The sequence below is a fragment of the Aotus nancymaae genome, unplaced genomic scaffold (genome assembly GCF_030222135.1).
Source record: "Aotus nancymaae isolate 86718 unplaced genomic scaffold, 86718_ANA_hifiasm-v0.15.2.pri h1tg000029l, whole genome shotgun sequence".
NCBI classification, from domain to species: Eukaryota; Metazoa; Chordata; class Mammalia; order Primates; family Aotidae; genus Aotus; species Aotus nancymaae.
In genome coordinates, this window is record NW_026988442.1 from 41197322 (window position 1) to 41211608 (window position 14287).

General features: G+C 54.3%; 1 protein-coding gene across 2 annotated transcripts in view; it reads left to right on the forward strand.

Annotated features, from left to right (window-relative positions):
- Positions 1–8522, forward strand: part of OSBPL2 (oxysterol binding protein like 2) — a 55590-nt gene extending 47068 nt beyond the window's left edge. The window contains exons 12-14 of one of the 2 annotated variants that reach the window (XM_021672453.2): positions 661–784; positions 2975–3065; positions 6135–8522. In XM_021672453.2, coding sequence (XP_021528128.1) covers positions 661–784; positions 2975–3065; positions 6135–6237 — 318 coding nt within the window. In that variant the 3' untranslated portion in view covers positions 6238–8522. The remainder of the gene's footprint in view (positions 1–660; positions 785–2974; positions 3066–6134) is intronic. The other variant, XM_021672454.2, reaches the window with a different exon arrangement.
- Positions 8523–14287: the final 5765 nt, after the last annotated feature.

Consider the following 14287-nt stretch of genomic DNA (forward strand, 5'->3'; position numbering starts at 1 on the left):
TGCAGTAGGGGCAACAGAAGAGGGAGGACACGGGTGGCGGCTGGAGGGCCTGGCTGTGGCGGGAGGACCTGAGTGGGCCCCGGGCCCTGAGGGATGCAGCCATGGGTGCAGAGTTCTGCGGCAGGCCTGCTTGGGCGTGCTGTCCAAGAGGCGCTGAGCAGACAGAGCTGCACGCCAGAAGCAAGGCAGAGCCAGGCTCAGGGCATCCTGGGCACGGGGTGACTGTCATACCCTAAGCATTCCAGTTTTTGACATGACAAGTTAACTTGCTCCCAGGGCTGAGGCTTTGGCAGCTGGAGGGTGGAGAGGAGGGACCCGCGGGCAGGTGTGATTAGGGCAGGGAAGGAGCAGGTGCGAGCTGATTGTTTAGCCATGGCAGACAGGTGGCCTTGGCCAGAGTGTTTCCAGCAAGCTAGTGACAAATCTGTGTGTGTTTTGCTGTCACACCTCAGACTGCAAATGTTACAGGTGCAGCACGAGATAAGTGCTTAGTGAAGATAGCAGAGGCATTGCATTTGTGCGACGGCACGAGCGGAAGTGGGTTCTGGTGGTGGCAGTCAGGTAGCACCTGCAGGGTTTCCGGGGCCCACTGGGCCTCTCGGAGCATGGTCTGCGGCTCAGAGGCCCTGCTGAGACCACGTCCCTGTGCCTGCTCCGCAGATGTATAATTTCACCAGTTTCACTGTGAGCCTCAATGAGCTGGAGACGGGCATGGAGAAGACCCTGCCGCCCACGGACTGCCGCCTGCGCCCCGATATCCGCGGCATGGAGAACGGTGACATGGGTGCGTGCTGTACTGCCAGAGGAGGGAGCTGGGGCCAAGGACGCCCTGGCTAGGGTGGGGATACAAAGCACCCGCTGGCAGAAGCCAGGCTCTCCCCTTCAGGGGGCCAGTCCCTTTCTCTAAACTAACAAGCAGGCCGCGGCCTTCTAGAGCCAGGCTTCTCAGACCATCTGTGGCAAAGGACTTTGAAGAGCTCTCGCCTGCCCCAGACCAAACCTTTTTGTAAATAAACTAAATAAATTTGTAAATAAAGTTACATTACTAGAAAGTGAAATGAAAAAGAATACGCAAAAAGTACAAGTCCTAGGCCAGGCGCGGTGGCTTACACCTGCAATCCCAGCACTTTGGGAGGCCGAAGCAGGTGACAAGTCCGAGGCCGGGCGCGGTGGCTCACGCCTGTCATCCCAGCACTTCGGGAGGCTGAAGCAGGTGACAAGTCCGAGGCCGGGCGTGGTGGCTCAAACCTGTCATCCCAGCACTTTGGGAGGCCGAAGCAGGTGACAAGTCCGAGGCCGGGCGCGGTGGCTCATGCCTGCAATCCCAGCACTTTGGGAGGCCGAAGCAAGTGACAAGTCTGAGGCCGGGCGCGGTGGCTCACGCCTGCAATCCCAGCACTTTGGGAGGCCAAGGCAGGTGGATCACCTGAGGTCAGGAGTTCAAACCAGCCTGGCCAACACGGTGAAACTCTGTCTCTACTAAAAATATAAAAAGTTTGGCAGGCTTGGTGGCGTGTGCTTGTACTCCCAGCTACTCTGGAGGCTGAGGCATAAGAATCGCTTGAACCTAGGAGGCAGAGACCCTATCTCAAAAACAAAGTGCAAGTTTCTGATTTTTTATTAAACAGAAGTTAAGATGACATTTTGAAAACTGCACACGTTCCACTGTGAGGATCCGTGTAGCCATCGGTGCCATCCCGGCATGTGCGTGGCGTGTCCTGCAGCCTCACACTCCCGGTGAGCTCTGTGCATGCAGCATTCATCTGCAGCATGGCAGGCGCACAGCTTACTCACCTAGGTCAAATCCGCAGTGGAACTTCTGGCTAGGGAGGCATATTTAAAGTGTCCTAGGTTTTGAGTTAGTGATATTTTATTTATTTATTTTTAGAGTTGGGATCTCTCTCTGTCACCCAGGCTGGAGTGCAGTGGTGCAGTCACTGCAGCCTCAACCTCCCAGGTTCAAGCAGTTCTCCTGCCTCAGCCTCCCAAGTAGCTGGGACTATAAGTGCATGCCACCACACCCTGCTAATTTCTGTGAGGTTTTGTTTTTGTTGTTTTTTTTTTTTGAAATGGAGTTTCGCTTTCGTTGCCCTGGCTGAAGTGCAGTGGCACGATCTCAGCTCACTGCAACCTCTGCCTCACAGGTTTAAGCAATTCTTCTGCTTCAGCCTCCAGAGTAGCTGGGATTACAGGCACCTGCCACCACATCTGGCTAATTTTTTGTGTTTTTGGTAGAGATGGGGTTTCACCATGTTGGCGAGGCTCCTCTCAAACTCCTGCCTCATGATCCTCCTGCCTGGGCCTCCCAAAGTGCTAGGATTACAGGCGTGAGCCACCGCGCCCGGCCTAATTTTTTTATTCTTTATGGAGATGGGGTTTTGCCACATTACCCAGGCTGGTCTCCAACTCTTGGGTTCAAGCGATCTGCCTGCTTCAGGCCTCCTAAGTGTCCTAAGTGCTGGGATTGCAGGTAGGCATGAGCCACCGTACCTCACTTGAGTTAGTGATGTTTTAGGAGAGAAACCGCGGTCACACTGAGAAGCCATGTGGCAGTTACCCTGGAAGGCTAAGGCGAAATGGAGCTCGTCTCTCTCTGTTGAGAGATGGGCTGTGATTTGCGCAGCCAGGGGTTGGGATGACTCTCCTTCCTGAGTGCCTGCTGGCAACTAGGGTCTCAGGTGGTGCTAGGGCCCTACGTGAGCTCCAGACTCCTGCACCGCAGACCATACCTTGAGTAGCCTGTTGGAGAACACGCAGCCCCACGATCTACTGAGCTCCATTTGGGAGGGGCCCCGCTGCTGCCTGGGCAGCTGGCCTCGGCAGCTGTGATTACTTTTGGTCTCCTGATGACAAAATCTGTTGTCTGTGGCTTTCCAGCCACAGTGGGACATGCCATCTAGAGGTCTAGGTGCCTGGGGGGTGGGGGGCGGTTCTAATGTCTCTGTCTGACCTGAACTGTTTGCTTGGATCCTAGATCTGGCCAGCCAAGAGAAGGAGCGGCTGGAGGAGAAGCAGAGAGAAGCACGGAGGGAGAGGGCCAAGGAGGCAGCGGAGTGGCAGACCAGGTGAGCGTGATGATAGCCACACAGGGCGGGGCAGCGGGGACACCCATGCGTCGGGGCAGCCACACCCGGGGACAGTGAGGAGGCTCCATATACACCCGGGGACAGTGAGGAGACACACACACACACACACACACACACCTGGGGACAGTGAGGAGACCCACACACACACACACACACCCGGGGACAATGAGGAGACCCACACACACCCGGGGACAGTGAGGAGACACACACACACACCCAGGGACAGTGAGGAGACACACACACACACCCGGGGACAGTAAGGAGACCCCCACACACACACCCGGGGACAGTGAGGAGACACAGACACACACCCAGGGACAGTGAGGAGACACACACACACACCTGGGGACAGTGAGGAGACCCACAAACAAACACCCGGGGACAGTGAGGAGACACACACACACACACACACACCTGGGGACAGTGAGGAGACCCACACACACACACCCGAGGACAGTGAGGAGACCCACACACACACACACGGGGACAGTGAGGAGACACACACACACCCGGGGACAGTGAGGAGACCCACACACACACACCCGGGGACAGCGAGGAGACACACACACACCCGGGGACAGTGAGGAGACCCCCCACACACATGGGGACAGCGAGGAGACCCCCCACACACATGGGGACAGCGAGGAGACACACACCCAGGGACAGCGAGGAGACCCCACACACGCCCGGGGACAGCGAGGAGACCCCACACACGCCCGGGGACAGCGAGGAGACCCCACACACGCCCGGGGACAGCGAGGAGACCCCACACACGCCCGGGGACAGCGAGGAGACCCCACACATGCCCCGGGACAGCGAGGAGACCCCACACACCCGGGGACAGCGAGGAGACACACACACACCCGGGGACAGCGAGGAGACCCCACACACACGTGGGGACAGTGAGGAGACCCCACACACACACCCGGGGACAGCGAGGAGACCCCACACACACGCGGGGACAGCGAGGAGACCCCACACACACCCGGGGACAGCGAGGAGACCCCACACACACCCGGGGACAGCGAGGAGACCCACACACACACACCCGGGGACAGCGAGGAGACCCACACACACACACCCGGGGACGGTGAGGAGACCCCCCACACACGTGGGGACGGCGAGGAGACCCCACACACACGTGGGGACGGCGAGGAGACACACACCGGGGACAGCGAGGAGACCCCACACACACCCGGGGACAGCGAGGAGACCCCACACACACACCCGGGGACAGTGAGGAGACACACACCTGGGGAGAGCGAGGAGACCCCACACACACCCGGGGACAGTGAGGAGACCCCACACACACACCCGGGGACAGCGAGGAGACCCCACATATACCTGGGGACGGTGAGGAGACCCCACACACACCCGGGGACGGCGAGGAGACCCCACACACACACCCAGGGACAGCGAGGATACCCCACACACCTGGGGACAGTGAAGGGGCCTTCTCACCGCCCCACACCCTGTGGCTGAGCAGTTGCTTTTCCATGGCTCCATTAAGGTAGCGACACCCGCAGCTGCCCCTGACCCATGCGGCTCCCACTGCACAGGTAAGAGCCAATCCCAGTTTAGCACACATCTTGCCGAGACCACCTGGCTGGGGGTGGCCTGTGCAGAGTGCCTGTCGCCTCAGACCTGGGTCTTCTGCTGGCCTCATGGCGTGTTGGCCCAAAGCCTTCTTCTCAGCTGTGGCAAAGTTAAAGAGAAAATGTTGCCTGAATGTGACTGCTCCCTTCAGTGTATATATGGTGAGCGTATAGGTGAGGTCCCCCAGGGGCCACAGCCCTCACATGTGGGCAGGGGCACTGTGTGGATGCCACGTCCGCTGCACCGATACCACATCTTCCGGTCAGCACCGCCCAGGCTGCTCTCACATGACCCGGAAAGGTTTTGTGAAATTCAAATGCCACGTGCTGTGCTGTGGCATCTGTGCGTGAGAAGGCTGGGACGGTGGCCTGTGCCCACGTTGGTCTCACAGAAGCACCAGACAGCATCAGCTGTGGGGACACCACCCCTGTTTCCTGAACTGTCTAAGCTGGGTGTATTTTGTTCTGTAGTAGTCATAAGACAAAGAACCATTTAATTACGGATTCAGTCAATAATGTACTGTAATAAGCATAATTTTCAAATGTACATACAGTAAAAAATGTTAGTCCGTTACAAAAATCTTCGGGTGTTTTTGAACCATTTTCATTCTGTTAGGCCAAGTACTTATAGGGTTCGCTTTCAAGGCCCCATAACAGTGATACCCAGTGACTTCTGTGGTTGGCATTTTTGAAACCAATTCTTACTGTTTTGGGCTTTCAATTTAATATTAGCCTTTTAATGGTTTGCTATTTAGAATTTGCCCGTAATCCAGAGGAAAATCAGCTTCAAAATAGGTAACCTTTCTTCATTGTTTTTTTTTAAAGTGTTAAAAAAATACTGTGAAAAAATGATCTTTTGTCCTTTGAAGAAAATGGCTTCTCTGTTGTGAGTGTCCCCCCTACCCCACTGGCCCCAACACTAAGGATGCCCCTGGGGCCCTGGGGCCCTGAGTGCCAGCCAGGGGCTGTGGACGGGGGCTGTGGACAGGGGCTGAACCGGGCCCAACACTCAGGCCCAGTGCCGCCACCTCTTTGCCTAGAATGTCTTCCTTTGTCCTCAATTTAAAAAACAAGTACTTGGTTTGCTTTAAATGAAAGCAAATGTGAGTAGTGTGACTGCTCTTGCCTTGAAAAGGGAGAAGCATTATTTAGGCTCCAGTAACTTCCCTGATAAGGGCCCAGTGTGAGGGTTTTGTGTTGAGTTCAACCCTCCAGATGCTGTCGGGAAGTGAAACCGACATGGGTGGCTGGGGGTATCTTTAGGTTCCAGCATTCACGTGACCACATGATCAGTAATTCTCAGTTGAAGTTGTTACCCTGGGCTACATTTTAAAACCCATGTTACTGTCATGGTGCTGAACGAGGGGAGCACACTCCTGCACCCAGAAGAACCAGGGCTTCATTTTCTTTTTGGGCTGAGCATCTTCTGACCCCCCTCCCTTGTGTCCGGCAGGTGGTTCTACCCAGGCAATAACCCCTACACTGGGACTCCCGACTGGTTGTATGCAGGGGATTACTTCGAGCGGAATTTCTCTGACTGCCCAGATATCTACTGAAGGACTGGAGGGTCCTGGGGTCGGGACCGGAGGCCCGTGAGGCTGGACTCACTCGGGTGGCGCCACTCTGAGCTTCGTCACAGCAGAAGCCAACTTTTCTAATGACTGTGTTTGTGGAGATAGCACCATCCCTGATCAAGGATGTAATTCTGATTCACTGTTGATTGCCAAACATTTCACTCTGCTGTGCAGTCTCTTCATAAAGCTTCACATGGGATCATCATCTTCATTAAGGTTTCAACAGGGAAATTCTTCACGGCGCCCTTTGATGTGGCAGAAATCAGCTGGGGCTTGTTTAGCTAGCGTCCGGCACTCTCTTGGTCATAGAATTTGTAGCTAAAGGAAGTATGGGAAGGGGTCTGTGTTCTCCTTATAATGCAGTGGCAAAAGGTTTCTGAAAGCCTTTTAATCTCGAACCAGTGGGGGGAAGATGGATCTTGAAAATAATCCTGCAGAGAGCTGTATAAAGGCCAGGATTGCTTTCTAAATTACGGTAATACAGAAGTGAAGATTTTCAAAGCATCAGATTGAGTGAAAAGTTGTCAGATTCTGTATTTTTTAACAATCTTCAATAATGTAAAGATTACTTTTAAAATATTTAAGTTAAAACTACTTGAGTAGTATTTTGCTGAAGAGCAAGATATGCATTAATCACCGGTTTATACTGTCCAAAATGAAGCGTCACCGTGAACACCCAGAGCGGGCAGAAGCATTGAGAGTCGGGTGGAAATACCAAGACTGCCCCTGCCTCGGAGGAGGCCCGACCACGGCGCGCATGCACTGTCGCCAGCGAGGCCCGGCTGTCTCCGCGCACCGTGTCCACGTCTCCACGGGGGTCATTTCTTATTACACTTTGCCTGTATCCATCGCACTCTTGTGTTTCTGTTTTTCCCGGTATGCATGTATAAAGTAGAAGTGATAAGAATCACATCTGGCTGTGTGCTGTGGGAGGTTCAGAGGCAGAATCTACTTACAGTGGTGTAATTAAAGTTATTTAACCAAAAATAGGTATGCGTCCATCTCAGCATTCACCTTTATCAAGTGAGTGAGTTTTTTTTTTTTTTTTTTTTGAGACGGAGTTTCGTTCTTGTCGCCCAGGCTGGAGTGCAATGGTTTGATCTTGGCTTATTGCAGCCTCAGCCTCCCAGGTTCAAGCAATTCTCCTGCCTCAGCCTCCCAAGTAGCTGGGACTACAGGTGTCCGGCACCATGTCCAGCTAATTTTTGTATTTTTAGTAGAGACGGGGTTTCACCATGTTGGTCAGGCTAGTCTCGAACTCCCAACCTCAGGTGATCCGCCTGCCTCGGCCTCCCAAAGTGCTGGGATTACAGGCGTGAGCCACTGTGCCCGGCCGTGACTGATTTTCTTAATGTAGAAGTGTCAGCACAAGAGATCACAGTGGACCACTTTGAAACACCATCGGTTGTGTGCACACACAGCTGCATGGAGTGCGGGTTACTAAGGCCGGCACTTCTGAGTGGGAGGTGGCACCGGCGTGCGTCAAGGCTTCAACATCACATCTGTAACAGAAGCAGTGCTAGAAGCAGACGCTCGTTTTGAAAGCTTGATTTCGTAGCTTTGGAAACTGGAAAGATGGTGTCTGGGGCTCAGTCCCGTGCCATCCCCCGGGCCTCAATCTCCGAACCAGCCACTCGGAAGCATCTGAACAGAACCACTCGGTGACTTTCAGATGGGTCTGAGGATTTAGGGTTGTGACGTGATTCCAGGAGGAAACTTTGAAATCCCCGATGGCAGGAGTGTGGAGCCCATGTGCCTCTGGTGGAGGGTCAGCTGCTTTTCCGACTGTGTTTGTGAACGGGCTCATTCTCCAAGAGAGACTGCAAGCTGCACACATCAAAGGGTGAGACTCGGACACACAAAACGGCTGCGTTTCAGGAAGTTTAGCGGCTTCTTACTGATCACTGCACTCTTCACTGCTGAAGGTAATTTGCCAATGGATTTGGTTCCAAGTCTTCTCCCAGGGCCAGGCGCCTGGTATTTCAGGGGCTCGTCGGCGGCACAGACAGCACCACTGCTGCTGTCCCTGAGCGCAGGCTGAGGAAGAACAGCAGGAAGGTGATTGTGAAAGCAGCCGTGTGTCAGGGTTATTTTAATTTTTTATGATTTTTTGTTATTTCTGCAAATGCTAACACATAAACTATCACCTACATTTGATATCTGTTGGATGTCAAAACTCTCTAATAAAGATGCCACCCCTTCACGTGTAGAAAGTGATGGCCTTCTCGTGGGCCACACGTTTGGCTGTGAATGTGGCCTTGACCAAGGGTCTTGGTGCTTTATTCACTTTTGGAGACAGGGTCAGTTGCCCAGGCTGGAGTGCAGTGGTGCAATCACAGCTCACTGCAGCCTCGACCTCCTGCGCTCCAGCAGTCCTCCAGCCTCAGCTTCCAAGTAGCTGGGACCATAGGCGCATGCCACCAAACCTGGCTATTTTTAAAAAATGTTTTTTATAGAGACAGGGTCTCATTATATTGCCCAAGCTGGTCTCAATCTCCTTGGCTCAAGTAATCCTCCTGCCTCCGTCTCCCGAAGTGCTGGGATTACAGGTGTGAGCCACTGTGTGAGGCCCTTGGTTCTTTTAAAATTAATCCTGTAATTTAGGATGTCCTTATGGAATGAAACATCTAGCAAGCTTTTTCCCCAACAGAACCTAATACCTGGATTTGATTCTGCTCCTCACCGAAATTAGAATTGGGCTCCATGGTCATTGGTTCAGGGCATGTGTGTTGTGAGCCCCTGGAGGTAGAGGTGAATGGGCGCGCACACATCCTGGAGAGCTGTATGTGGAGCACGTGTTGGCTTCACGGCACATACTGCTGCTCACCAGCCTCATTCAGGACAACGGCGTGGATCTGCGCCTCTGGCCATGCGCGACATCTGTCCTGCCCTGGTGTCCAAGGCGGGTGAAGGGTCAGCTGTCACCAGCACCTGCAGCCTTCTCACTGGGCGAGGCTTGGGTTGTGGGAAGTGGGGACAGCTGGCCCTGGTCCCCAGCCCTGATGGACGTCTGGTGTTTTGCTGCTGCCCTGAGAGACCCTCCAGAGACTGCTGTCTGGAAGGAGAGGGAGCCAGCAGCCCAGATGCTTCGATCGGGGGAGGCACCTGTGTGTGCCGTGTTTCTCAGCCTCCGTGAGCAAGTGGGAAAGCTGGCACGGGAAGAGTGGCGCCTGCAGGGGCCCCCAGCCTGCTCCCTGCAGGTGCCCGCTACCCCTTCCAGATGCCAGCCCCAGAGTTCACCACATCTTTGCTGGCTGGAGGGTCAGGGCTACAACTCTGCCCAATAAGCAGTCTGGTGCAGGGGACACAAATGTCAGACCCAGCAGGGCCCAGCTCTTGGAGAAGTGCCATGTGCCACCCTGATGGCCTCTGGGCACCCCACTGTCCACGTGTCAGCATGGAGGTGTCCATCTGGGGCATTGGCCTGGGACACCAGGGACCTGCCACAGCTTGCCAGGCACATCTGAGCACAAGGTCAGGAGGTTAAAACAGGACAAGAGAAACGCCTAGAGGCCTCCTCACAAGGCGACCTGCTCTTTGGGGAAAATTTCTCCCCAGCAGAAATGGGGATTTACAGGGTTATTCAAGTCCTTGTCATTTCCCTGACGGAAAACAAAGCGAAGAGGGTGATGAGTTCTGACGAGCTTCCCATTGTGCTGGGCAACCCTGAATTCACAGGGTGCAGGGGAAGGGGTGCAGTGGGACCCAGAGGAGAGTTCAGTCCGTCCGCAGGAAGTCCTGACGGTCAGTTTTCTCTGATGGCCACATCTGGACTTGCCTGAGTGTAAAGTGGGCACAAAAGACAAGGACCCTACTGTGGCCGAGAACGTGACTGTGGCTCCTGCTGCTGGCCCGGCAGCATGGGAGCTGGGTCTCCCTTGGGACCCCTCAAATGATGGTTCCTCACCGTTTTCTACAGACTAATGGAAGATTTCTGCGAGGCAAAAGCCACGTTTGCCGTCTCTGGGTACAAAGTTCACTTTACAGCCGGCCCTTCACTGGGTGGGCTTTGGGAGCAAGGCTGCCGTGGCCAGATGTTTTGGAGAGCAATGGCGGCTCTGCAGAGGGCGATGGTGCGCAGCCGGGCGTTCCTGCCACCCACGCCTCGAAGGCCCTCAGTCCCCATTGTGCCTGTGCCCACCTGCTCCTCCAGTGCCGTTCATCCCACTGGGCAGCGTGGACATGGCAGTCGAGAAAAGATGCCAGCAGAGCGCACTTATTTTATCATATTTAATAACTGTCAGTGCCAGTCTGTGTTAACACAGTCGTCAGATTTTTTGGAGGACTGTGTATATGTCTGTGAAAACGTCAGCCTCCAAGTTCTGGATGCAGATACTGAGCATGGGCGGTATGTGACATTTGTTTTACATTGCGCAGTTTTTCACCGTCTCAGCCATTCTGGCCATTTTGAAAAGGGCCACAGATCGGCTATGAATGAGTCCTCATGCCCAGTTACCAGAGGTTGACTGTGTGTTCTTGAGGACTGGCCAAGCAAATGGCTTGTTTCCAAAAACTGCCCTGTGGAGAGGGGACTGGGGGACACTTGTGACACTTCTCCCAGGTTCTCCAAGCAGCAGGAGGCTCTGATGGACCCCCTCTCCCCTGGCAGCTACTGCTATAGAAGCAGTGAAGTACCCAGTGTGTGGGGGTCAGAGCGTGGGGTCACCACCCCCTGCAGGTTCCGGCTGCCTGCCTCTGCCCTAAGTGGCCCCAGCACCTGGGTGCTTTTCAGGAGGGTGAGCTGGGCAGACGTAGTTGTCCCAGTGGTCGCTGTGACTGGGGCAGAGGGACAGACGGTCCTTGAGACGTCCATGCTCCCGGAATGCTCCAGGTGTGTGGCTGTGGGGTCCACCATCACTGCCTGAGCCTGGAGTTCCAGGAGGCTCAGCCCACTCTGCCTGGTCTGCCCCACAGAGCATCAGCACCATGACAGATGCAGAGAGCAGCTGTCACCAGACAGCCAGGCCTGCTGCCCCATTGACGCTGACTTCCTAACCTGCAGAACTGTAAGAAAGTGAGTTTCTGTCCTTTCTAAACTGCCTGGTCAGGGGAGGTGTCACGGCAGCACAGACAGACCGATGGTGGGCTGTGACAAATGGCGGACTCCGGGTGCTGACCCGGCGTCGGTGCAGGCCACGGAGCACCCGGGGGAACCAGAACTCTGCGTTCCGCTTGGTTGTGACTTGTCTGTTTTTCAAATGTAAAAAAAAAAAAAAAAAAAAAAAAAACGAAAGGCGCGGTGGCTCACGCATGTAATCCCAGCTCTTTGGGAGGTCGAGATGGGTGGATCACTCGAGCTCAGGAGTTCGAGACTAGCCTGGCCAACATGGTGAAACCCCGTCTGTACTAAAAATACAAAAATTAGCCAGGCGTGGTGGCGGGTGCCTGTTATCCCAGCTACTTAAGAGGCTGAGCCAGGTGAACTGCTTGAACCTGCTTGAACCTGGGAGGAGGAGGCTGCAGTGAGCTGAGATCGAGCCACTGCACTCCAGCCTGGGGGACAGAGCGAGACTCTGTCTCAAGAAAAAAAAAGTTAAAAAAAACCCTACCCCTGCCGAACACTTTTCCCAAGTAGCCGTGCCATTGACGTTCCCACCCTGGCGTGACAGCTTCCATCATTTGCTTTCAGCCTGGCAGGTGTATGTAATTTGCATTTCTCTCGTGAATAATGGTGTCAAGCAGCTTGCCACCATGCCTTTGCCACCTGTGATCTCTTTGGTGAAATGTCCAGAGGTGTCTTCCGCCCACGTGGAGGTGCAGCCTGGCTCTGCTGCCCAGCCTTTCACCCGAGGAGCCTGCGGCAGCGTTGACAACGTTGGGTGGTGCTTTCTTCACAGTTCGGGGCTTTTTTTGAGACAGGGTCTTGCTCTTTCACGCAGGCTGGAGTGCAGTGGTGCCATCACAGCCCACTGCAGCCTTGACCTGCACCTCAGCTGCCCAAGTAGCTGAGACTACAGGCATGCAACGCCATGCCTGGCCTTGTTTTAATTTGTATTTTTGTAAAGACGGGGTCTTACTGTATTGGTTAAGCTGGTCTTGAACTCCTGGGCTTCAAGGGATCCTCTCACTTTGGCCTCCCAAAATGTTGGGATTACAGGTGTGAGTCACTGTGCATGGCTGGGGTTTGGGTTTTTTTTGCTAAACAGGATGAATAGAAATCTCCTTTAGAGGATCTGTTCTTTTTTTTTTTTTTTTTTTTTTTTTTGAGACGGAGTTTCGCTCTTGCTACCCAGGCTGGAGTGCAATGGCGCGATCTCAGCTCACCGCAACCTCCGCCTCCTGGGTTCAGGCAATTCTCCTGCTTCAGCCTCCTGAGTAGCTGGGATTACAGGCATGCGCCACCATGCCCAGCTAATTTTTTGTATTTTAATAGAGACGGGGTTTCACCATGTTGACCAGGATGGTCTCGATCTCTTGACCTCGTGATCCACCCACCTCAGCCTCCCAAAGTGCTGGGATTACAGGCTTGAGCCACCGCGCCCGGCCAGAGGATCTCCTCTTAATCCAGATCCGTTAGCCGAATGCACGTGTCCCGGTGAGGCTGCTCTTCCAGACGCTGTGGGCATTTTGCAGGCATCCCACCAACTGCCCTCAGCGACCAATGAGAGGATAGCCATGCTGCGCTGGTCCCACAGCCCCCTGCACCTTGTGTGTGCTTCCTGGGCGCTGGGTGCTCCGGCTGCCACACCCCACACTCGCGCAGAGCCCGGGCACCGGCGGCGGGACGCCCCGCTGGCTGCGGCTTTTTTTTTCTCTGCAGGCGTGCTCACAGGAATGTGGGAATTTCACTTGAAGCCTTGAAGCGTAGGTAGAGTTCTGTTTTTTGAGCTGTCGCCGGCCACAGGGCCCCCAGGAAGGGGAAATACTGAGTCCAGGGTCCTCTTGGCCACTGCCTTGGCTTCTGCACACATGGCCCCGTGGCTGCTTCACTGTCTGTGATGTAAACAAGCGACATTGCCTGCGCCGAGGAGGAAGAGCGATCCCGGACGGCGCCTCTTGGACGACTGTGCCAGGAAAGCTGGATTAAGTTTTCTCATTTCCGCCTTTTCCCTGTTTTACACGCAGGCACGAGGACGGGGCTACAGTACCAGTGACACATGTCACTGGCACCTGTCGCCAGTGGGTCACGGAGCTTTGTGTTAGCCCTCTCAACCCCTTTAGACTCTGGAACCCTCTAGATTCTTAAAATTATACAGGACCCCAAAGAGCTTTTGTTTACATGAGCTTTATTGACATTTACCACAATAGAAATTAAGAGGACATTTAAAATTATTTACATAAAAATACTTAACATAATTTTAAAATGAAAAATAGCTACATTTTCCAAAGCAAAAACCCTGAATCTTTAGATCAACTAAGTGTTTCCAGTGGAAGCATCATGATAGTGAAAATGGCAACTGAACAGGACAAGCCGTGCCCCGGGACAGTGGAGGCCTGCGCGGTAGGCTCCCTTCAGAATGGGAGGGCTGGGGCTGCCAGCGTCCATGCCAACACATCTCCAGCAAGGGTGAGTGAAGGCACACAGCTGAGGACCTCAGACAGCAGGTAAGCACACAACTGTGCACACGCTCGGAGGGTGAGCCACCAAGCACAGGGTGGCACCGGCGAGCGGCCGAGCGGAGTGGAGCCTCCGAAGGAAAGAAGGAAGCAAGCGGTGGGCAGGCAACAACCTGAGGACGCTGGCACGGTCTCAGCTGCAAACATCTAGTCCCGCTTACCTGGGGCGCCGAGGCCACTGCACCTCAGGGTCCTCGAGAAGCGCCTGACCTCTCTATTTTTATTTTTAATACTTTTTTTTTTTTTTTTTTGAGACGGAGTCTCGCTCTTGTTACCCAGGCTGGAGTGCAATGGCGCGATCTCGGCTCACCGCAACCTCCGCCTCCTGGGTTCAGGCAATTCTCCTGCCTCAGCCTCCTGAGTAGCTGGGATTACAGGCACGCGCCACCATGCCCAGCTAATTTTTTGTATTAGTAGAGACGGGGTTTCACCATGTTGACCAGGATGGTCTCGATCTCTTGACCTCGTGATCCAC